The sequence below is a fragment of the Colletotrichum aenigma genome, assembly GCF_013390185.1.
Source record: "Colletotrichum aenigma strain Cg56 chromosome Unknown KSG_Cg56_contig06, whole genome shotgun sequence".
Classification (NCBI taxonomy): domain Eukaryota; kingdom Fungi; phylum Ascomycota; class Sordariomycetes; order Glomerellales; family Glomerellaceae; genus Colletotrichum; species Colletotrichum aenigma.
Genome location: NW_023500912.1, coordinates 4234327 through 4257086, shown reverse-complemented (window position 1 = coordinate 4257086; position 22760 = coordinate 4234327). Strand labels below are relative to the sequence as shown.

The 22760-nt window shown below is 52.6% G+C and overlaps 8 protein-coding genes across 8 annotated transcripts; 3 read left to right on the top strand and 5 right to left on the bottom strand.

Moving 5' to 3' along the window:
• Nucleotides 1-2795: 2795 nt before the first annotated feature.
• CGCA056_v010152 (uncharacterized protein) lies at nt 2796-4384 on the bottom strand (the record flags this gene model as incomplete). Its single annotated transcript, XM_037325399.1, has 5 exons — nt 2796-3346; nt 3416-3480; nt 3532-3911; nt 3971-4050; nt 4105-4384. 5 exons carry the CDS (start codon nt 4382-4384, stop codon nt 2796-2798), a joined length of 1356 nt encoding a protein of 451 aa, XP_037177076.1.
• A 1459-nt stretch (nt 4385-5843) lies between these two features.
• CGCA056_v010151 (putative oxidoreductase) lies at nt 5844-7038 on the bottom strand (the record flags this gene model as incomplete). The annotated part of the gene is made up of 4 exons (XM_037325398.1): nt 5844-6483; nt 6540-6612; nt 6676-6908; nt 6965-7038. 4 exons carry the CDS (start codon nt 7036-7038, stop codon nt 5844-5846), a joined length of 1020 nt encoding a protein of 339 aa, XP_037177094.1.
• Nucleotides 7039-8196: 1158 nt separating this feature from the next.
• On the top strand, nt 8197-9254 carry CGCA056_v010150 (uncharacterized protein; the record flags this gene model as incomplete). The annotated part of the gene is made up of 4 exons (XM_037325397.1): nt 8197-8554; nt 8726-9063; nt 9122-9195; nt 9251-9254. 4 exons carry the CDS (start codon nt 8197-8199, stop codon nt 9252-9254), a joined length of 774 nt encoding a protein of 257 aa, XP_037177075.1.
• A 244-nt stretch (nt 9255-9498) lies between these two features.
• sorD-7 (FAD-linked oxidoreductase sorD) lies at nt 9499-11210 on the bottom strand (the record flags this gene model as incomplete). Its single annotated transcript, XM_037325396.1, has 4 exons — nt 9499-9972; nt 10040-10542; nt 10607-10644; nt 10714-11210. 4 exons carry the CDS (start codon nt 11208-11210, stop codon nt 9499-9501), a joined length of 1512 nt encoding a protein of 503 aa, XP_037176451.1.
• A 1425-nt stretch (nt 11211-12635) lies between these two features.
• CGCA056_v010148 (Trichothecene 3-O-acetyltransferase TRI101) lies at nt 12636-13961 on the bottom strand (the record flags this gene model as incomplete). The annotated part of the gene is made up of 1 exon (XM_037325395.1): nt 12636-13961. The coding sequence occupies one exon, from the start codon at nt 13959-13961 to the stop codon at nt 12636-12638; it is 1326 nt and encodes a 441-aa protein (XP_037176452.1).
• Nucleotides 13962-14899: 938 nt separating this feature from the next.
• On the top strand, nt 14900-16063 carry lact-2-1 (Beta-lactamase domain-containing protein 2; the record flags this gene model as incomplete). Its single annotated transcript, XM_037325394.1, has 1 exon — nt 14900-16063. One exon carries the CDS (start codon nt 14900-14902, stop codon nt 16061-16063), a length of 1164 nt encoding a protein of 387 aa, XP_037176443.1.
• An 849-nt stretch (nt 16064-16912) lies between these two features.
• Nucleotides 16913-17581, bottom strand: CGCA056_v010146 (uncharacterized protein; the record flags this gene model as incomplete). The annotated part of the gene is made up of 1 exon (XM_037325393.1): nt 16913-17581. The coding sequence occupies one exon, from the start codon at nt 17579-17581 to the stop codon at nt 16913-16915; it is 669 nt and encodes a 222-aa protein (XP_037176444.1).
• Nucleotides 17582-18143: 562 nt separating this feature from the next.
• dap (D-aminopeptidase) lies at nt 18144-21172 on the top strand (the record flags this gene model as incomplete). The annotated part of the gene is made up of 2 exons (XM_037325392.1): nt 18144-19588; nt 20191-21172. The coding sequence occupies 2 exons, from the start codon at nt 18144-18146 to the stop codon at nt 21170-21172; spliced, it is 2427 nt and encodes an 808-aa protein (XP_037176445.1).
• Between the last annotated feature and the right edge of the window lie 1588 nt (nt 21173-22760).

The following is a 22760-nucleotide window of genomic DNA, read 5'->3' as shown; positions in this document are numbered from 1 at the left end:
GCGATGGTTTAGGACCAAGAAGCAAGCTGTCAATGCGTCTAGAAACAGCTGTGTTCTATTGGATGTGGGACGCTGCTTAACTGGTGGTGTCCCCCTCCCGCACGTCGACCTGCTCTAATTGTCTGTAGGCGAGGAAGACCAGCCGAAGAGGCTGCTACAAACGACCTCAACTGCAACCTTGGGATACGAACATGTGTCGGCTAAGGGACGGGAGGTGGTATTGGGTTCGGGTTGGGGGCGATGAATCGGGAAGATGTTCCCGGTGATGGGCGGGAATAGGGCCCTGTCAGTGCGGGGGGCCGATCAATCACTAACGACATGCCAAAATGGGCGTTCCACCCTTCTCTATTTCTCTTTTTCTCCGCCCTCCCTGCTCTGCTCTGCTTCCTGGTCAGTGTGGTGCTGGAAGAAGAGCGATCTGCTCGGGTCCTTGCGCATTTGCTATCTCATCTCAGCCAGGGGCAGCTCGTTGCTGACTGGCCGCCGACTTGAGACTAGAACCATCGACGCCACATCGGCAACGGCTACGGATCGAGCCAAGTCTGAACTGCACGAGGTCTGACCGAGGTGCTGAAGAACAATTCACATGACTCGGAGGCCAGGGGGGGAGGACAAAATACCCAGGGCTGGAGCGACAGTCTGGTCTGTCATTGCCATGTTGGGTCAAAAAGAGGAAACAAAAGGCGCGTAGGATCGTCCATCAAACCCCTTCAGGATTCGGATCCCTGGACTTAATTCTGCATGTTCTACATGCGTTGGATGATGCAAAATCCATTATCAAGCACCGCAGCCCAGGCCATGGACAATGCAGAAAATGGGCTTTTCGAAGGTTTCCCGCGAGGACGGGAAGGGCTGACCTCCTATACGTGTTCTATTCATTCCAGAAACGCCCCTTGGGTTTAAAGTCAAACAACAGCGCAAGCGAGGCGCGCATCTTCTCTGCGTGGCTCTCTCCCCGACCCTCCAAGACGCCCTAAAAATGAGCCGAACGACATCAAACCATGGCCGAACTCTGTTCGTTCGACGGCACACCGGCGCTACAAAACTACTAGCGTAAGGGTCTCCCGCCGCCTGGATCAGCCGACGACGCAATGGTCGTTGAAAAATTTCCGGAATTAGTCCTGGGGGCGTTCATCATCCGCATCGTGCCTGCATGTTCCATCCGCGCGCTAGAATGCCCAGGTGTCGCAGGAACACAGAGAGACAAACGGCAGGATAGAGTTTTTCTCTTCTTCGAAGAAGCTTCTACCGTTCCGTGTTTTTTGCCCCCTCAAAGTGCAGCATACCTTGATCCTCGAGTCGTCATTCCCGTCTTGCCGGGCGCAAATGCACGTCACGCACGACAGGAGGATCGGATACCGGGTTGTCTCCTCGAGGGCATTCGCAGCCGAAAAAGGCTGAATAGTAATCCGTCCGCGCTTCGACTGTCCATTTACATCCTCTCTTTGGCTGAATCGGTCCATTTAACCTTTGACCATTGTGATAGATGAAGCATGGGGTTTCAGAAACCTCCCATAACGAGGCGGCGGAAACTCCGCGTCTGACGGAAGATGTCTCTGTCAGCGAGGTCCAGACCAGTCTCATTCCCAGAATTTTCCCCATGCAGCTGAGCTTCTTCGTAAATAAGCTGCGGACTCCTTGCTACGAGATTGTTGGATCGTCGAGCGGCCGCGGAAATCTTTCCGGGCTGAGAGAAACGAGGGACTTCCTGCTTGCTTAACACCACAAATGCTGTATCAGCAGTATTCCATCATGCGGCTTGAACGAAGCGGCACTAAAGATTGTTCCAAGCCGGTCTCGCGAAATGGTTTTTGAGCTATCAACATGCCAAATCGTAATTTTGCCAATTTCTTTCACCTCGCCTGCAGCCTTAGTTTCAGCCGCAGCCCTACCAATCACGCCTGGCGATTCAAGATACTCAGATGACCCTCGTTTCTCAGCCTGTCAAATGTCTTCAGACAATTCTTGCTAATCGGAGTCCGCGGATCCGCAACGGTCAAGCAGGCAACAGAGTCATCGCAAACTCAAGCTTGTTCGTTCGCTATCCCTATCCCTACTCCTATCACGCCTGACATTCCGCGGTTCAGCATCACCCGCAAACGCCCCGACCACAAGATGGTCAGACACACGACCCAAAAAGGCCGGGCGTTGGACCACTTCAGCAGGAGGCCAGACCGCGCGTGGGAACGTGCCGCCCCCCTCAAGATCGAGAAGCTTCGAAGATCACCCCACGACTGATCTCAGGCCTGATCTGAGAAGCAAACTTTGACGTCCTCGGGGTCCTGAAGCGCCCGATGGGTTTTGTTCGGAAACGTGTTGCCCTTCACGGACTACTTCCGTTGGCACGCGGCACGCGGATAAAGCGGGTGAATCTTTACCAACGGATGCATAGAAGGCCATAACGTGTTCCACCGGACGTCCCACCGGAACTTTCCCCGGCTCATAGACATTCATGGTGTGGTCCGTGAGCTCCACAACGGGAAGTCTTCGGCGCCGGTTGCCTCTCGGCCGGCGAGCCGATCACCAACGTGGAAGCGCCCGGATATATACCACGGCGAGACAAGGTCTGCAGTGCTATCTGACTCATTACATTGCTGATGTTGCACCCAAAGCTCGATCGATGAGGCCGTTGGAAGTGGTATTTGTTTTCTAGTATCCCATTCTAAACATTCCGCTTCGTTGATCCATCTGGACTTACACGTTCGTCCATTACCGACATTCCTTTAAACTCCATCGCTAAATCATTCGGAAATCTAATACCGCGCGGAAAGGTAGGAAATAGGCGCACACCATGATTACATGGCGATTCCGAGAACTTGATCTGCCTTGGACGACTGTGGACCCCTATTGAAAGTACGCCCATACATGTCAACGCGAGAGCTGTTGAAACTCATGTCATGGCGCCGATGGTATTGTTTAACGGGGGGTGGAGGCATGAAGCCCGGCATGCTGAGAGGCAATGGACCAGGCGGGGCAGCGGGAAGGCGGGCTTGACTCTGGCGTTCGTGGCGTTCCTTCTTCTCCCTGAGGCCGCGTTCGGCCTGCTCGAGCTTGAGCCAGTGGAATTCCGATACCGTCGTCGTTTCTACCGGTTGGTCCTTCCACGGCGTGGCCATCGGCCGGATGACTCGGGGAGCTACGGCACGGTTGTGAGTGGGCTTGCCGGGCCACACGGTATATCTTGCCGACCTTCCGCGTTTCTTGCGAGGCTTTACAAGGTCATCGTCGAAGTTCTTCCTTCGATGGGCGCATCTTGTGAAGAGAGGGACGATCGGCGGCATCGAAATACAGACGATGGCGATGGTGCACTCGGCAATGGAGCACAGAACCCAGCTGACCCAGTTGTCTATGAAAATTCGGAGTCAGTACCTGAAGGTGCAATGCAGTTGACTCAGAGTCTAGGCAAACCACTTACACGTGACATCCACCTCGTTGAGAGTTTGTAAGAAAACAAGCTTAACTATAATGGCAGCACACGCACTGAGAATCCGTCAGCGTCTGTCACATTAACGTTTACGATGAGCAACTTACAGTCCAGCAAAGACAAAGAGAATAGTGAGCGCAATTTTCATCGTCGTTGACAATTTTTTCAGCCTCCAGAAATACGGCAAAGGTGCCGTGCAAAGCAAAACATCAATGGCAATACCGATCGCCGTGCTGACTTTCAAGAAGTCGAAGAAGGGGTAGCAAGACGCGCCGGCGATCGTGGTGTCCCAGGCCGCTGAGACCGGCTTGCATTGAAAGATTACGGCAAACACTGACGCAACAGCGAAGCCGCCAGTGAGAGCTGCGGCGCCGTACATCGCGTATCGCATGGTCTTGTTGGTGATGTATCTGAGAAAGGAACATATAGCTGAAAGTCTGGCGAAGGCGATTGCGCAAGGGTACAACGTGTTCTCGATGAACATGATCTAAGACAGGGTCAGGATCGTGATCTCGTTGATATCGATAGCTGCGTCGATTCACTTACCATCGTGAGATTTCTTGTGTTTTCGGTAAGAGCCTCGAGATCGAGATTCCAGTAGTGTTGTCCCAATCCCCAATCCATTGCTGACAGTGTCATCATTAGCGCTGAAGGTTTTCAATGATACACTAGCAACATACCTATGGGTAAAAGCGAGCAAATGCCAAAGGTGAAAAGTGCCGCGATAATAACCAGCACATCGTCGCTGAAGAAGTTCCTAGTCACCGTACAGCGCACGATGACTCGAACAGGTAGAAACAAGCCAACAAGAACAAACGCCGTCAAGTTCACCGCCCATATTACTGTCACCAAATTCGACTTGTCGGTAACCTCGCCGGTCGTGTTGATCGGCGTGGTGCCGTTGAAAGTGATGTTGGATAAGTGGACCAGCTGCGGCCCGTTTCCGTATTCGAGTTTCATGATGGGCGTAGGCAAATGTTCATCGTCGTATAAGCTATGTCGTCGGTAGAGGGGAATAGTAATCGATAGTTAATATCTGTTAGTAATAGTGAAAGGAGATGGAATAGAATTACGAAACAAAAGAAGATTCCAGAGTCAAGGAAAACGTGTTCATCGAGCGAAAGTGCGCCGCGTGACGGGAGGGCGCCGGCATTTCTAGACTTCTTGTTTTCCCGGGTTTCGATATGACATCAAACAACAGAAGCCACGCGGTTTCACGAGTGATGAAAAAGTGTATGTGCCCCTAGACGCGCCATGAAGGATATTCCGCCGAGTCGCCGCGTCAACGGGAGCTAGTCGTAGCATTGAAGCTATGATTCCGAACAGTTGCAGATGCGCGTGCGTTCTCGTGAATCCCTCGCGTCTTGTGAACTTTCCGGATACCCTCAGAGTGGTCTGGGCTTTTATCTTTCGGTGTTTTGGTATTTTCTTGCGACTGAGAGCTCGTTATGCAAGATGCAAAAGCGAGATCGCGATGATGGCCGCTGCATCTCGCTTCGACAGATGCCAGCGCAAGCAATGACTGTTCACATCGTGGAAGACGCCGGTCAGCTCAGATGAAGTGCCACAGAGAGACTCGGTCTGAAATTAGCAATTTTAAACAACCGGTTGCTTGTAGCTCGGCGAGATTGAACTCTAAAATCACTTAGTCGTGGGGGATCCTAGGCTAGTACCTGGCTAAGGCGCGTGCATTGATGGTTTAGCTCGCATTTCTTCCCCAAGTACGGCTCACCTGACGACGCCAGAGCGTCTAAAAGTGGTATTTGGAGACGAAATTTGCACGTGGAAGGCCCGTTTCGATGAGCTTTGGCTGGTAACAAGTGCCGCGGAGGATGATGATCTACACGGGCGGGCTTCTAACGCGTCGGCAATTCATGCTCGTAGGGCTCTGACAAAAAAGCGACAAGTAGATCATGGTGCATGACGAGTGCATGGTGGTGTAGCAGTGGAATTCTAGATGAGACGATGAAACTTGTCATTTAGAGACAACTATCCTTGAAACGAAGATCTTGTGACAAGGCCGAAAAAGAAATGTTCAGGGGTTGAATGAAAGCTCCTAGACTGGCCTAGACACCATTGAGGTGCTTTTAGTCAGGGTTTCTTCATCAAACGCACATCTATTCTGACGATGATCCGGAAAGCTACGATAGCCAGGCTAACTTCTGATGCAGCGCTGTCGAGTACTTTCCCCAGTTGGGTCCTGCACATAGAAAAGCCTCCCACTTCGGAGCTGCTAAAGTTGTGATAAATTTCGAAACATGCTGATCTATCATCAATCAATCTAATCGCATTCTGTGATACCTATTCTCATTGCTGGCCCACGATCGTCATCCTGCCTCAATAACTCCACGGAGACTGGTCCTAGGACGCTGGTGGTTGCATGTTAAATCAAGATGCACACGAGTGACAAGGTACTTCACTACCAGCTCTCTAGCGGGCAAAGCCCAATATCGGCGAGATATTTGTTTACTTCACTGGTTGTGTTGTCCCACATTCCCCTGATTTGCTTTTCGTCCTTTGACACTGGATGAGGCTTCACAATTTCTCCAAACGGCTCCAGGTATTTCCCCTTGAAGCTTTGGGCGTTGTCGCGGACCGTCTTTGCAGTAGCTGCGAACAACGGTGTCACGGTACCTTGATCAACCGTCAGGAATGATGAGATTCTGACAAGTGAGAAGACGGAACCGCCAATCTCCTTGCAGCCGTCGCTGTCCACGCCACCGGGGTGGACCGAAATGGAGAGGATGGGCACCCCCTGCTCATCCATTAAACGCTGCAGCTCCTGCGCGAACAGCAGGTTGGCAACCTTGGCAGCCCCATATCGAATCATGTCCACCTTGAAGATGTGCCGGCTAGCGAGTCTCCAGTGCAGTGGGTAGTAAGGCACGGGGTCCCCCAGGAAGGACGGAGAGTCGAAGACAAATTTGTAGTTCTGCGGGAACATGGCATAGTTGACGTTGGAGCTCAGGGTTATGATTCGCACGTCAGAATTCTTTTCCTTCGTGGCGTTCTTGAGGAGCGGGAGTATGCTGTTCGTGAAGACGAAATGGCCAACATGGCTTGACGGGTGTCAGTGTATGGTAACGGCAAAGATGACCTGTCGCTTGTTGCTTACCAGACCGCCATGTGCCATTCCCAGCCAGGGCCCGCCGTCTCCGTTGAAGCAGTGCAAACGCCAGCATTATTAACTGTAAAAACGCTGTCAGATTAGGCATATGCCCGGCCACCCGAGGGGAGGAGGGTCAGCCCACTCAAGATATCCACCTTGTTCTCCTTCTGTTTCAATTCTTCAGCGGCTGCTCTAACGCTTTTCAAGTTTGGCAGGTCAAGGGGTAGCCATATCACTTGATCCTGGTCGAGTTCCGGGTTGCTGATTCGGATGGCTTGCCGGGCCTGCTCCGCCTTGTCCTCCGTCCTTGCCGTGAAGTACACTCTCGCACCGTGGAGAGCAAGGTACTTGACGGACGAAAGACCAATGCCTGAACTAGGACAAGTCAGATCCCGTGACGCTCAATGACATGCATGAGTCGACCAACTTACTTCGCGCCGGTCACCACTACGACCTTTCCCTGAAGGTCCGGCATGTCAGTCGACGGGTTCCACATGTCAGGCATGTTGGGAGCGAAAGTGAATCAGGTTAGTACAGAGACTTCGATTGTGGGGGTGGAGTGAGGTAGGAAACGTGGAACAAGGTGACCCGAAGATCGAGACTGTTGAGCAAAATAAAATCATTATGTATTTATTTCTTCTGGTACGGAGTACTTGTAACCTCAATGCCATTGATGCCGCGCAACTTGATCCATCGTGAGTCGGGATTCTTGAAGATACATTTTCAATCTCGGAGAGAAAGGCACAAAGTCTTTCCGATATCAGGTAATCAGTCAAGCCAGCCAGACCAGAACAAGAGACCCAGTCAAACCCCTTGTCGTCAAATAGTGACTATGCCTTTCTAGGATACTGCTTTGGACCAATGAATCACCCTTGTCGTCATCCAACAGTGCTAGTTTGCCAAGACCGTCCGGAGTCGGGATGATTGCACAAAGAACCGACAAAAGACGCCAATTGGCCAGCCTGATGTTTTCGTCTCCGCTGAGTCCACATGCCGCCCCGTTCCGTCGGACAAGGCGCCTGAGAGCAAGGGAGGGGCAACAATTGAGGGGATGTAAGGGATGTGGATGCTCGTCGTTGGTTTCCACCGACCACCAACACCACCAGGCAGCGCAGCCAGCTTCACGTTTTTGCTTTCCCAACAGTGTGAGCTCAATTTGCCGCAGAAGTCCCCTTTTTTTCTCCTCTCGACCATCATCTCAGTCTTTCGCCGCACGCCCCCTCCTCACCGGTTCTATCGTGTTGGGCTTGTTGGAACTTGGATCTTGTTTTTTTTTACCCGTACCTCGAAGGCCAAGCAAGCAAGGACCTCTGTGCCACCACACACATTATCCCGAATAGGCATATGCGCTGCTAGCAGTCGCCTGATTCTTCCAACAGCGTGTCACTTTCCGACTGTCGTCCTCTCACGGAAGCACTCACGTTATCCTGAACCCGCTCCCTCGGGTCCCCAAGGAAGCTGACCGTTACCGGGACCCCTCTTTCGTCCACCTCTCGTCCAGTCAGGTGGCCTCAAATCTCTCATTGCCGAGTGGACGACGCCTCTGTGAACGAGGTCGTGCGCACGGAGGAAGGAGAGTCAGAAGAGCCAGGGTTTGCTCCAAGGGGCGTGTTTTTTTTGTTTCCTCGGAATACTGGGACCGGCCCTCATCGCTACGCCGGACATGTCGCCGAGGCAGAAGGCCAGTGACGCGGCGCCGGGGAAGCCGTTCATTTTTTGCCAGATCTCGCACCCTGATGAGCAGAACTCGTCCACCTGGAAAAGGAAGGTCAGGTCCCATGCGGCCAAGAACCCGCAGGCCAGGCGTCTCGCACGAAGCAGCAACGGCTACCTCTATGATGGAACCCAGGTCCTCAGAGCACTGGAGCCACGACATGCCATGTTGGCCTCTCGGTCAGGACCATCGGCCGGCCCATTTTGGGCACCGGGACCCGTCACGCTGCTGGACGCTGGGGACAGAGACCCCTTCAATGTGTCCAAGGTAAAGAGCAGTAGCTTCGAAAAGGAGCTGTGCAAAATTTGTAAGTGATTGGTTACTGACAGTCTGGGTCCAGGGGTGTTTTCACACACACGCGAGAGGTGTCTGTACTTTTTCAGATGCACCTTATCCATCATCCCACATATTACACACCCTGGATGCCTGTCTTACATCCCATTCATGCAAGGACAGAATGCTAACTCACACTGTTCAGTCATAGAAGAAAACGTATTAAGCCGGATAGGACAAGCACCTGGCATGGGCCTTGACATTTCCCCTGCAAAGGCCAAGCGGTTTTGGACTGCCGTATCTCAGCACTGGATCCGGCAGGCAAACACAGACATTGGCATGTTTGCCAGTGTGTGCCTCTTCTCATGTCGGCATGTTTACCTCAAAATGGGTGCTACACACCCTGAAATATTGGAGACTCACGCAGAGATGTATAAAATTGCCCTTCGCGAGAATCTCACGAGGTGTATGGCGGTGAACATGAGGGATAAGAACATCCTCGACGACACGATAACCAAGATGATGGCGCTAATATCCGACGACGTAAGTCTTGCCGACGTGTCATTTATCACATGCAGTGCCACTGACAGTGATATGCAAGACATTATTAGGGAACATGGAACAGGCCCTCCAGGATATGGAGTCCGCCGCAGACCTTGTGAACCTACGAGTTGGGTGGGTAGATGACACACAGCGGCCAGAGCGCGACCGTACTTTGGGGGGCCTGCAGATAGTATTTTCGAACACAAGTGATGCGGAAGGGGCTCTGGGTGGCGTTGTTTTTGGAAGCGATGGCCAACCATCCACCAGGAAGTCAGCATCGAAGCCGAGACAGAAGCAATTGGTTTTTCACGTTGGTAGACAAGGATGATGAGATATGAATGTCAAAGAATCTGTTTATGTTTATAACGATATATGTCTATGAGCTTTCAACTGTTCAACTCCCCTGCTCTCTCTACTCTCCATCCAACGCTAGCATTATGAGCTCACACCCTGTGGGTACGTGAACAGACCCTTGGGATCGTACTGAGCCTTGATAGACTTCAAGCGAGGCAGGTTGGCTCCGTAGTACTGGTTCTGCGCGTCAGCGTTGCTGAGCTGGGAATCGGCGTAATTGGCGTAGCGGCCCCAGCTGCCGGTGGCAAGCTTATTTGAGACGGCGGCCATCCAGTTCTGCATAAAGCCAACGCCTTGAGCGGTGTTGGTTGGGTATGCAGAGCCGGACGACGAGTCGTAGAACTGCCACAAGAGCAACTTATCCCGATGAGGGTAAGCTGTCGAGGACGCATCGATCTGAGCAGTCTTGGAGTTCTTGCCGCCGTGGACGTCAATCAAGATGAACCAGCCACGGTTGACCGACTTGGCCTTGCTAGACAGGTAGTCGACGAAAGCCTTGAATCCGTCCTTTGGTACCTCCTTGGTGATTAGGCTTGATGCATAGAAGGTGTCGGTCTATCCAATGAAGATCGGGTTAGCACACTGTGCCTTAAAAGCATAAGACATGCAACGCCGAACTTACAGCACTTTGTGGACCCGTAACGTCAAGCGGGTCGCCGCCGTAGTGCTCCAACTGGCCAATCCAGTCCGTCTGCTGGATGTCGGCGGTGTCAATGTCGATTTTGACAGGATTGAGCAAGACTGACAGTGCGTCGCGGGTCTGGTCCTCGTCGCCGAAGTAGAGGCCGTTGATGTGCACGCCGTCGAGGTTCACGGCGGCCTGCATGTTCATCTCGGCGGGCATGTCGTTGGCGGCGTACTTTTGGAAGGCGACGAGGATGTTGACGAGCTGGTTGTTCTTGTTGTAGGGGACAGGGACCGAGAAGGTGGTGACGACATCGGGCGCCTGGAAGGTGTTGAACTTGAACTCGGTCACGATGCCGAAGGACGACCCGGCTCCGCGTAGGGCCCAGAACAGATCGACGTTCTGCGTGGTCGAGGCTTTCACAATCTTGCCGCTGGCAACGACAACGGTCGCTTCGATGATCCAATCAAGGGCCAAACCATATCCATGCGAAGACAGCCCTGATCGGCCCAATTAGCGAACGTCGAAATATGACGTAGGGGAGAAGCAATGTTTGCGACTTACCGTATCCGCCGTGCAAAGCGTGCCCGGAAACTCCGACTCTGACCGGGCCAATCTTTCATCAGCTTTCTTTTTCTTTTTCGAAGGGGCCTGCGTGTGGAGAACCTTACCCGGGGCAACTGCCGTGCGAGATCGCGCGTCCGCCTTGGTTGAACAGTTCGGTCGCGACGTGACCGAGACGGGCACCAGCCTGGACGACGGCGGTGTTATCGGATTGAAGGGTGACGGCGTACATCATGTCGAGCTGCACCACGACGTGGCCGTTCTCGCCGCCGAACCCGGACGACGAGTAGCTGTGGCCGCCGCCCCTGCCGGTGACCTTGTACCCGTACTGAGATCCACATTTCACGGCCGCCTGGACGTGGCTCGGATCGGTCGCGACCACGATGATGGCCGGGGTGAAGGCGATGCGGGTGTTGTACGGTGAAGACTGGGTAGACCAATCCCCGGAAGATTGGGTGCTGATTGGTGCCTTGGCGGCGTTGAGACACCCTTGGAGGGTGTTTTTCGATACTTTACTACTGGTGCTGACATCTTGAGGCAGCGGGTTGGCTGCGCAAAAGGGAATGGTGGCGGTCGCCAAGTAGAGAAAGACTGAAGACCACATGGTGGGTTAGTAGATTAAAGATAGTATATAGGGTTTTAGAGAATGGACCCTATTAGACTTGATTGATTGATAGAAAGAAAGCCCAACATATCGATGATTCTCCACGTTGTTTATATTGTTCCCATTCATCCCGCGGAACGAGCTGTCGGGTCGCCTGTCTGTTCGCTGTTGCCCGGAGCCGGTTGCTTTCCAGCCGCCATCCTCCGGAGATTCCTAGCATGACCGCCACTTTGTCTTCGAAAGCTTCGTATTGAAAGAGCGATCATCCCCGGCTGTGTAATCCACATGCGCCCAGTAAACGAGGTTTGGGCTGACCCGTGCTCAAAGGCGCAGAGACTAGGGCCCAGTTGTGAGTCGGTGGCTCAACATCGCGTGTTCGAGGTTTGGACGCGAAGGGCTTAGCTCGGTCGGGGATCTACGAGCGAGCCCAAAAACACACTAAGGCCGGACCAAACCGCTGGTAAAAGAACCCTTATTCAACCGCAACAGGATTCAGACTTCTTTTGAGGCGGTCATCCAAGCTTTCCAGGCTTGAGATCACCCTTCACTCGTAGTATATGCCAAGCAAGCTTAAACAAAGCTCGTCCAAGTGATGACTGCTTTCGCCAAACACCACGGCCATTACCTTCCTGATCGCGACCAGAGCACAAGACGTTTCTAGAGTAGCCGGGAAATGTGTCTGACAAGTAAACTAAGTCTCTTGCGAGAATTTCTGAAACAAGGGAAAGCTTCTGCCAGCAAGCCATAAGCAGGGGCGGAGAGGTCTCGCCAATCGCTGTCATATCGTTCCTGCAGAACGATAATGCCCACGGGAGAGGTGTAAGACTCGGCTCATTGAATTGAGTGAGCTCCATGGTTTGGTTTTGCTGAGCCCAGTTAATGAACGACACGTTGCACCAGACGAGAACGCCATAAGCGGAAGGAGAGCCTATCATGCTAACGGGATTCCACACTTCTCGTATAACACATCGCTTACATGCAGAGCAGTATCAGGCTCATATTTGAGCTAACTGAGCATAGCCAGCAACTAGGTAGTTAGCCACTTGCTTATGCCTTTCCGACCGGTTACGTCACCTGTCGATATAGTGAATACGGACCAGATCAGTTTACGTTAATACGACAGCTGCATTCTTTGTCAGCGAATCATCTCTTCAACAAGACTTCGCAACAGTTTCAGTCGTCAGCAGCCTACCTGCAATCAATAGATGTACCCTTTACCCATCCGGGAATATGGCCTATGATAAAATGACATCATAAATACACATAGTGGACACGAGTTGTGTGTGAGCATTTATTCTTGTCTCGTAATGCCGCTCTTTGAAGTCCAATTGTATCATTTGATTGATCATGACTCCAAGTTCTATTTGGCTTGAACCCCTCTTAACTCCCTGCTGAAGTCTCTCTTAATAGTATTCTACCTGCCAACTAAGGGATATACGTTGCGTAATTAGAGAACGTTTCGTCGGCCCTCAACTTCTCCATGTCCTCGTCTCGTACACAAATAGCCAGCGCAACATCGCCATCCGGCGTCTTCGGCATCAAGTACATGAGGCTCTCCACGGGCGTGAACTGCGGTCTCTTCACACACTCGGGTCTGCCGAGGCCGAGGCCGAAATCGTTCTTGTACAAGTCCATCTTGACCCATGAGCTGAAGAACATGTCCTTGTAAGGTTCAGACGATCCCGTGAAGGAGAAGACACTCTTGTCTGCGGATCGGTCCAGCACCGTTGCGAAGGCACGAAATTTTTTGACCACCATCTGTGGGTCGGCGGAAGATCGGAAGGCGGATGCAACCTCGCCTAAGGGTGCCTCTATGAGCTTCTTGAGATTGAAAGAATTGTAGGTCATGCTTTGGCAGAGCCCAGGAAAGGTCTGCGGCACATTGAGGAACTTGCGAATGTCGATGGCCCGCGCAAACTTGACTTCATCCTCGTCATTGAGACGAGGAGCGCGAATCCGTGATACCGATTGCCAAATGAAGGCGGTGACTGCATCGTCAGTGCTGACGAATCCTGACTTGATCGTCTTCATAGCGAGGCTCTTCAGAGACGAGAGCGAGCTGGCTGGGAAGTTGAAGTAGGCCCATCCACACTTTGGCGGGCCCGCGGGAGCTCCCTCGATGGGTTCAGTTTTCCGGAAGGCTGCAACTTCAGAATCGGGGATGTCGTGGTCAAACAAGGGAATGATGTTGTGCTTCGGCATGTTGCCGGTGGCGATCTCCTCGGCGGTGAATGGCTCATTGCGGCATGCCTTCGATAGCAAGTGAATGATCTGAGTCTGACCGATACCATCTAATGTCTGATGCTGACCCAGAAACGTGAGAATAACGCCACCGCGGATAAATGTGGCTTGCGTGATGAAGACAGGTTCTGGCTCTGAGGCTAGCGCGGGGTCGATGGGCAGGGTCGGTCGGGGCGCAACGACGCTCTCATCGAGCATTCTGAAGGGAAAGTTGGCTTCCTTGAGACCCTGCATGGTTGGTGCTAAAGGGTCGCTCCGAAGGTCTTTGATGACCAGGGGTGGTGTTTCCTTCAACGGTCGAATCTTGAAGACACCGGTGTTGCCTTCGCTGGCGCCTTCGTTGACGACCTGGCCTGCGATCCATGGGAAGTTCTCGGCTAGTCTCTTGAGTCCATCTTCAAGAGTTCTGGTGATTTTCGGGTACAGAGAGTCGTCGTCGACTGCAAAGCAGATTGCGATTTGGGTGTAGATGTTGAGTCCTGACTGCTGGCCCTCGACCGGCTCGTCCATGATTGGGGGACTTGGTTTGGGTGGTGATTGTGGTTGTAATTAGGACGGCTTCTGCCAATCCAAAGGAATCTTCCAAAAGCCCGGACGATGCTGGCTTTCCCAGAGGCGATGCGCGTCTGAAGTAGACAGAAGGTTGGAAGTTGAAAGAAGTGAAGTCGTTTTGTATTGAGTCCAGTTGAGATGTCAACCAGAAGGCGCTACCACATCGAGCAGGCTTGACCCTGGAAAATGGGCCTAACGCTGTAAAAGGCAGCTGCAGCCCAGCCATCCAAGCTTATGATTGACTCACCTGTCAGCTTGTTCATGATGACTCATAACTGCTCACTCCAATCTGACATACACTGGTTGATATGGGCCAAAAGCGCGTGTGCATGATTGGAAAATGAACATCTCAATTTGCAAAGGCCAAGAAGAGATGTCTTCGTCGACTCTGGTCGGATTGAATGTGATACGCTCAGGAACAGCTCCGTGAGCTGAAAAGCTGTGCCGCATTAATCCATGAACCGCTCCGGGGTTCGAATCCTTCTGTAAGACACAAGACTCGCCCTGCGAAAATTCAACGGAAGGCTGCTGTGCCCGTAAGACGGTATCGGCTCGCTAAGCCTGCCCAGTCGTCTTAGCCCCAAGTTCCACGGTGCGTTGGAGCCCCGGCGCCGATGTGGGCTCTTCCGGGCGGCGGTGCATCGGTGTCAAAACCGCCGATGACTTTTTGAGATGACGGCTGGCGAGTTGAGAGTCTTTCCGGGTTGAGTCTACGAGTTCTGGTATTTAGATCTCAAGCCTCTGCACATTGGGCATCTGCCAAGAGCACACATCGGCACACACTGTGAAGGCAAGCCATCGCTTCTCTGGAAACTTCATTCTAGAACAGTTAATCATGGCATACAAAACCAAAATCTCGACATAACAGACGCTCTCAACAACACAAAAATCATCAAATGGCTGAAATACAGGGCCCTTGCGATCCCAGATTCAAAGAACTTCACACTCATCTGAAACAACTCGTTGACTCTGGGGAAGAAGTCGGCGCGGCGATCGCCGTCAACCTCGACAGCCAAGATGTTGTGGATATTTGGGGTGGTTACGCCGACAAAGAGAACAACCAACCCTGGAACAGGGACACCATCGTCAACATCTTCTCCACGACGAAGAACGTCCTGAGTCTCGCCATTCTCATCCTCATCGACCGCAAAGTCTTCTCAATATACGACAAAGTCTCCAAACTGTGGCCAGAGTTCGCCGCGAATGGCAAAGAGAACATCGAGATCCGCCATATCCTCTCGCACACATCTGGAGTCTCAGGCTGGGATGCCGACCGTCCCCTTTCATTTGAGGAGATCTCCAACTTGGACGAGGCCAACGCCAAACTTGCCGCACAAGCGCCTTGGTGGACACCGGGCTCGGCTTCCGGCTATCATACCTGGACTTTCGGCCATCTTCTCGGCGAAATTATACGTCGTGCAACCGGGAAAGCACTCCAGGAATTTGTGATGGAGGAGATTGTGGCGCCTCTTGGGGCGGACTTCCAATTCGGTGTTGTGGAGCGCGACCTGCCACGAACATCGGACGTCATCCCGGCTCCTCTTCCCAAGCTTCCCCCCGGTGTTGGCCCTCAACCTGGCTCAATAACCTTCAGAACAATGAATCCAATGCCTTTCCCGTCAAACTTTGCCAATGACGCATCATGGCGTCAAGGCCATGTTCTGTCAGCAAGTGGACACACCAATGCCCGAGCTCTTGCGCGGATTCTTTCAGCCATCAGTCTTGGTGGGAGCGTCGACGGGAAGAATGTTTTGTCGGGAGAGACGATTGCCAAAATATTCGAGGAGCAGTCGAATGGAGTTGATTTAGTCACCAACATGCCTCTTCGTTTCGGTGTTGGGTACGGAATTACTGGTGACGGCAACACAGCCGTAAGCGAGTGGCTGCCGAACGGACGTGTCTGCTTCTGGGGAGGAATGGGCGGCTCTTTCGCTGTCATGGACCTGGACAGGAAACTCACCATTACGTATGTCATGAACAAGATGTCAATGACGGGACTAGGTAATGACGCGTTGAAAGAACATGCGAAGATCATCTACAAGGCGCTGGATCAGGCATAAGTGATGAAAGCCAATGGGTTGCTCATTATTTCAAATTAATCAAGCCCTCATATTTCTTAACAAGACTTTGACTTGCTTCTTTACCAAACGCACTCAAAAATTGATCAACATAATTCAACGCTTCTTTGGAATGAGCCATTTCCACATGGAAGGCTTCTCCCACCTGTTCATCTAAGTATCGAGGGGATTGATGAGGGCCAAGAAAACGTCTTAATACCAACAAAACTGTCCTTTTTCCAAAAGGCCCTGGATAATACCGTGGCTTTGCTAATTGCAAGGCTGGCTTGCATGCACCACCTTGCGGTAATTTTCGAAGTGCCGTTTCAATGGATAGGTAGCAAATCGATGAGGACATCCATGCTGTCATCGACTTCTGAACCCTTCACTATTTATCGCACCTTTGTTGTATGCAAAGAGGTTCCGGATGGCGCTTGGAGCTCGAGGCATAGCTTCGTTTTATTGATGGGTCAGTTTGCCGACTTTGAACTCACGCTATCTGTGGGAACACTTGAGATCACATCCGCCCTCCTTCCCACCATGCACGAAATACGAAAATACATTTCCATCTGCTGTCTACAAGTCTGGTTCCCCACGATCATCCGCCATTACCACTTGGTCGGCCCTCAAGGGTCCGAAATCTTCCGTTGCCAGTCCGGTATAGCCCGGTCGAAAAGCGAACTGTGAATGGCCGGTTGGCGAGTTTTCATCGCGATGGCCACGGTCTAACCTACGTGTTCATCCGGTGCGGTTCCAGCATCCCTATCCGACTGGTAGTTATATATATATAAATAATTCTCTTCGTTTGTATCGGCGGAGATTCTGAAAGTAGAAAGAAGAAAAACGTGAGACTCAGAGGCGGTCATCCCCATGCCATGTTTCCAGATGCATCCCGCCAATGGTAGGAGGCGCAATGCTTTCTAGATGGTGAATCTGCAAGTCTAACCACAGCTCTATGAAGCGGTTCGATTTCATCTTGAACCAACCAAAGTACTGCTGGGGCACACGGCTGCGGTCTCGACCGATGTGTCGCGAGGCCACATAGTCCGCCTCGACGCATTTGATCCAAAAATCCCCGGTAGCGACGTCGGTTGGCACCTCGCCGTCGGCGACGAAGAACATCTGTCTAAGAGCCCAGCACGCGTTCGAAAGTGCCTTGCCCTTGCGGACATTCTCGGCGTGGACTTGACGGAGTCGATTCAAGTCGGCTCCCTGGAGCGTTTCGGGGTCAGAGTGGACGCTGAGACGGAATAGCGACATCAGATTCTTTGCGGCCTCGACTTCTTCCTCGTTCTCATTGGTGTATCGGCCTTGGATCTGGAGGCGTACGTGGGTACGGACATCTTCCACGAGTGCCTCCCACGCCCTGTCCGAGTCGGGGCCGCCGTGGGCAGTGCGGTAAATGTTGAATCCCCATTCCTTGTAGTCATGGTCTAGATTCTCGTCTGGGTCGTCGATCTGGTCATCCGGAACTTCGAGCAGGGAAGTGAGCAGGTCTGATAAGAGGGGAGGGTCATTCATGGCCGGAGATACCAGGACAACTGTTTTTTTCTTTCCTCTTTCTGAACTTACAATGGCAAAAGGGGCTGATGATGTGCTCTTTTCTTCTTTTCTTTTTCCCCTTTTCCTTCGGGTTTGTTGGGTGGTGGATGTTGAAAGTCGGATGTAGAGATGCAAGTTGAAGGAGGGCGGCTGTTCAACCCAACCCCGCTAAGGTGTACGTATCTCGGCCCCTTGCCCTTGACCCCTACGGAAACAATTAAGAGTGAGGCGAGCCGCTGGAGGAATCAGGATCTGAATCGCATATTAGATGGTCACTATCTTGGCCCAATTTTGGTCTCTCAGCCCTTTCCGTTAAATCATCAATAACCTCATAGTATGGTGAATACATCGAAGTCTCAAGGAATCCGGTGTCATGCACAAGGTCACATGATTGAACGCAAGCACTGCCAGTGCACGCTGATTTATGGGTCGCTTTGATAATCCTATCAAACACAACCCACCCCGGCCTTAACTCTATTGACTGCACATCAACTCCCAGTCTCCGAAACCACTTGATCATAGTATTTATCATACAGCAAGAATGCCAGTGTCCGAAGAAGCCACAAAACAACTGCTTGATGGCATCCCGTCCCGCGTGCGGGGGCCGGGCGGCGCAATCGCCGTACTCAAAGACGGCAAGCTCATCGGGCAACGGGTTTGGGGCTACGCCGACCTCGTCCGCAAGGTCCCCATGACTGCCGAAACTCTACTGCCAATCTGCTCAATCTCAAAGCAGATGCTATGCGCTCTCATGTACGATTTGGAGCACAATCCACCCGCCAGCTTGGCCGACAAGGGTGACGTCAAAGCGAAGTTCTCAGACAAGATGACAGCACTTCTGCATCCAAAACTGACCCGTGATGGAGCCCTGACGATTGACCATTTGGCCAACAACCAGTCGGGCATCCGGGATTACTGGGCTCTAAGCGTGCTATGGGGAGCTCAGCCGGAGGACCGCTTCTCGATTGCGGACCACAGCAAGCTCATGATTGAGCGACTCCAGTCGTTCCACTTCGAGCCCGGTATGGAGTACTCATATGCCAACACAAATTTCCACATCTTGGGCCGAATCGTGGAACAAGTAACCGGAAATTCGATTGCTTCGTTGCTTGAACAACGCATTTTTGGCCCGGCAGAGATGAAGACCGCACGGCTCACGGCCGATACTACACAGCTGCCACCTCCGTGTGTCGGATACGAAGGAGATGAGCAGCGCGGATTTTTACCTGCCGATAACAAGATCGAGTGGGCTGGCGATGCCGGCGTTGTTGCCTCGCTCAACGATATGATTGCGTACGAGCAATACTTGGACCGCATCTCAACCGAGCGGGGTAGTTGGTACGAAGCGGCTTTGAAGCAGCCGCTGTACAAAGACGGGACACCGGCAGGTTATGCTCAAGGGCTGGGCCACGGCAAGATCGAAAGCGTCAAAGTAGTCGGCCACAGCGGCGCATTGCGCGGTTTCCGTCTCTACCGAGTCCATGCTCCCGAAGAACGGATCTCCGTTGTCGTCTTGCTCAACCACGAGGGCGGCTCAGCAGCGCCAGCCGAGGAAATCATCCGAGGCCTGCTTGATTTGAAGAAATCTGAACCTGCCCGGGTGGACGCAGACGCAAGCTGGTTCGGCACGTTCCTTGACGAAAAGACGCAGCTCGCCATCACCGTGTCCCACGGCGCGAAGGGCAAGGTTAACATTTCCTACGCCGGGTCCGCGGAGGCGATCAGCCTCAAGGATCCGAAGCTCGCCGAGTCGCCTGGGATGGTGGCCAAGATTGATGGGAATCAGCTCAAGATTCATCGTGTCAAGGAGAATCGGGCCCTGAAGGCGTCCCGCATCTTGCAAGCAGGGACGGTTAATTACTCTGCGTTTGGTGGCGACTTTTACTGCGCTGAGATTGAGTCAACGTTCCATTGCCGAAACGAAGGCGGGATGCTTTTTGGTTCATTCAACGGCTATCTGGGACACGGTCCAGCTCATCTTATGAGGTATATCGGACAGGACGTCTGGTTGATGTCGTGTCCGCGCGGGATGGATGCACCGGCCCCCGGCGATTGGACTGTCGTGTTCCATCGAGGAGACGACGGTTCTGTGTCAGGTGCTACCTTCGGTTGCTGGCTAGCTAGAAAGCTGGTGTTTACCAAGTCTGTAGATATTCCGCGGAGATAACAACTCTTTGTTTTCTTCTCTCTAGGTCTAGACAATGTGCATGCACAGCACCTTCACGAGTGGTCTCTTTGTGTGAAGTCAATGCGTCCCTTTGCGAATCTCTGTGATTCCATGATCAATGCTAAATCAACGTCCATAAACAAGGACTTTAAGATCTATGCTTCTTTGTGCGCTTTGCTCGTCTAACCCAAAGTCTCGTTGTCTCGCAACTGATTCTCTGTTCTTTCTCAAGTATTATGATGGAAAGATGCATGCTTTATTTTTTCAGTTGCTTGTATACCCAAACGACTATCATAAAATTTGGATGAACCTGGATGCATCGCCTTCTGGCAGGAACCTTCTGGCCATTACCAACCAGCTGACAGAATACAGATTTACATATCCGAGTAGCACGAAGATCATCAGACTAACGTATCCCTAGAACCAGACAATACCTGACATCAACAACAATCATGTGCCAACAGCTAGAAGAGCTCCTCGTCTGCTGCTCCTCGGCCTGTCGCTCGGAGGAGCACGGTATCCGCCTACCCCTCCTCCGCCTCATTCCTACACCGAATCCGTTCTACGTCCTCTGTCAAAAAGCCAGCCAGATGGGTTACCGTCCAGATGCCAACTGTCTAGGCCGCCTGGTCCTGAGCCAGCGTCCCGATCAATGCCCCGATTACCGCGCAGCCCCCGACGCCAAGACTAACAACATCCTCTCATGGACCGCATCGCGAGACATTATGACACGATCCAACTTCCCAACCCACATACACTGCGCCGCCTGCTTAGGTATCGGTCACGGCGGCGTGGTTAACATCCAGCCAGCCTACATGCAACCAATTGGCCAGACAGGTGCGATGCCGCTTCATATCACCATGAACGTCACTGGGGTCCGCAATCGTTGGATCCGAGGTGAGTGGACTTGTTGCTCCAAGGGCGAGTGTCAGCCCGGAAACCTCTGTGAGTATCGCGCCGCCGCCGTTGTTGCGGCCATGCAACAGAACGAACTTGCCCGAGAACGCGCACGAGCTGAAGAGCAGGCTCGCCAGGAAGCTGCTCTCGCTCTCTTTGACTTAAGCCAGTCCGGTACTACCTTCCCTACCCAAGCACCTCGCCCGTCCCAAGCCCCTCAAACTGCACCTTCGGAGCCGGCAGTTGATCCAGGGGATGGAATGGAATTTGAATATGACATCCCGCGCGCGGATGCTGCAGCGCCCTTTGATAATGTAATTGATGATGATGCTAACCCAGCACAGGCTGATAACGGCGAGGGATCTTCTTCAGATGCACAGCCCAAACCATTTGGTGTCGCCGAGAATGGCGAGGTTATCTACGATTGCATTGTGGTTCGAGACCCGTGCATGGATGGCTGTGAGAAGTGTAATTTTGGGAAGAATAAGCGTCGTCGACATCAGTAGACAGCTTGTTCTGGTGGGGGAAATAACTCTTGCGGGCAGGTAAGCCAATGTAAAGGTTTGTATGTTCGCTCCTCTCTTATCAATTCAATAAGTTCATCTCAATTCCATCTCAGAAAGAGGAAGGTTTCATTCCTGCGGAATATTTTCGCGGAGATAAGGACTGGACGCTCAACGCGCGTTGCAGTGCTAGGGAACTCAAAAGATTAAACGGGCGTCTGAACTATCGCGGTCGCAAAATATTAACCATGTCTGTAGCTTTGACATTTACTAGGTCTGGTCCTCTCTAAATTGGGGGCATCCTGAGATCGAGGAGGTGGTTGAGGTGACATCGGCGTTGCATGCGACGGTTCTCCTCATTGTGTTTGATTCGAGAAGTAGGGGCTTTTGTTTCATGGCGACGACGACGATGACGACGCTTGCGATCGGCAATACCAGTATGAAGCATGTATGAGAATTGAGTACGCAGACTTCTAATCGAGCGGTCTGGTGGTCTCAAAGATGCATGGTGATGTTGAAAATAGGCCTTCACGAGATGCCATCGCAACTCATGGCCAAGAAATCATCATTGAACCGGCACCCGCGTGTTTGACGTCAGATGACCGGGAGGACCGGATAGAAGGTGCCGGTGGTGGACCGGTACAGATGCGCTGGCGGGGCCCCTGGTCGGTTTTTTTCTGCGGAGGACATGAGCTTGATCGCGGCGATCACTGAAGGACGGCTTCTTAGGCGACGTCAGTATGTCTCTACGTTGCGGTGGAGGGTTGATCGCCCTTAGCGGCAGATCTCATGATGTCAAGGCCCGAAAATGGTTTCTTGCAGTCTGCAGAGTTGGAAGAGAGAAAGTCATGGGACAGACTGAGGATGTCATCAGGAAAAGCTCTTCCTTTCCGAACTGCAGTTCATCTGGTCAACCCTGAACAAACGAGACCCAAGCTTTCATGCGCTGGGACGCTAGAATAAACATGCAGTGCTGAGAGCTGAGCCCCCTTTTCTCGGCAAATGCTCTTGGGGGTGCATGGTTTGTGCCTGTTGCCTGGCTGGCGAAATGTAAAAAAAGACAGAGGCAACAGTCCCCATTGAGGGAGCAGGAATGAACAAGGGACTGTGCTGTAGAGGGCTGCTCTGCTGCATTTCCATCTCATGTCGGGGTGTTCATGCGCCATATTGTGGCAGCGGCAGCGGCTTCGGGCGGCGCACAGAAATGGTGTTCGCGTGGGCGCAGGGGCACTCAGGGAGCGGGCCGAGTGAGCTCACGCACGCTGGACATTCTGCTCTTAGCATTGCGCTTAATGTTAAGTTTTGCCATCAACTGTTCCCGATGGCCGATATCACTGGAGCGGCAAGTTGCGAGAAGGCTCCATCATCCCCCATGTTCTCCTTTACGCCCGGCTACACCGACTCTCGTCCGCAGCCTCGTGACGAGAAGACGAGAAGGCAGTCGCGGGATTAAACTGCGCTTCCTGTGCCTCCTGGGCGCCTCGGTCCAGCCACCTTGGCAAACTGCCGGCAGCCCGCTACGCGGCCCGTCGCAGCCATTGGCACCGTTACCTGCTTAGGGTTGTTCTGCAGGTATCATCGCTAGCCACGG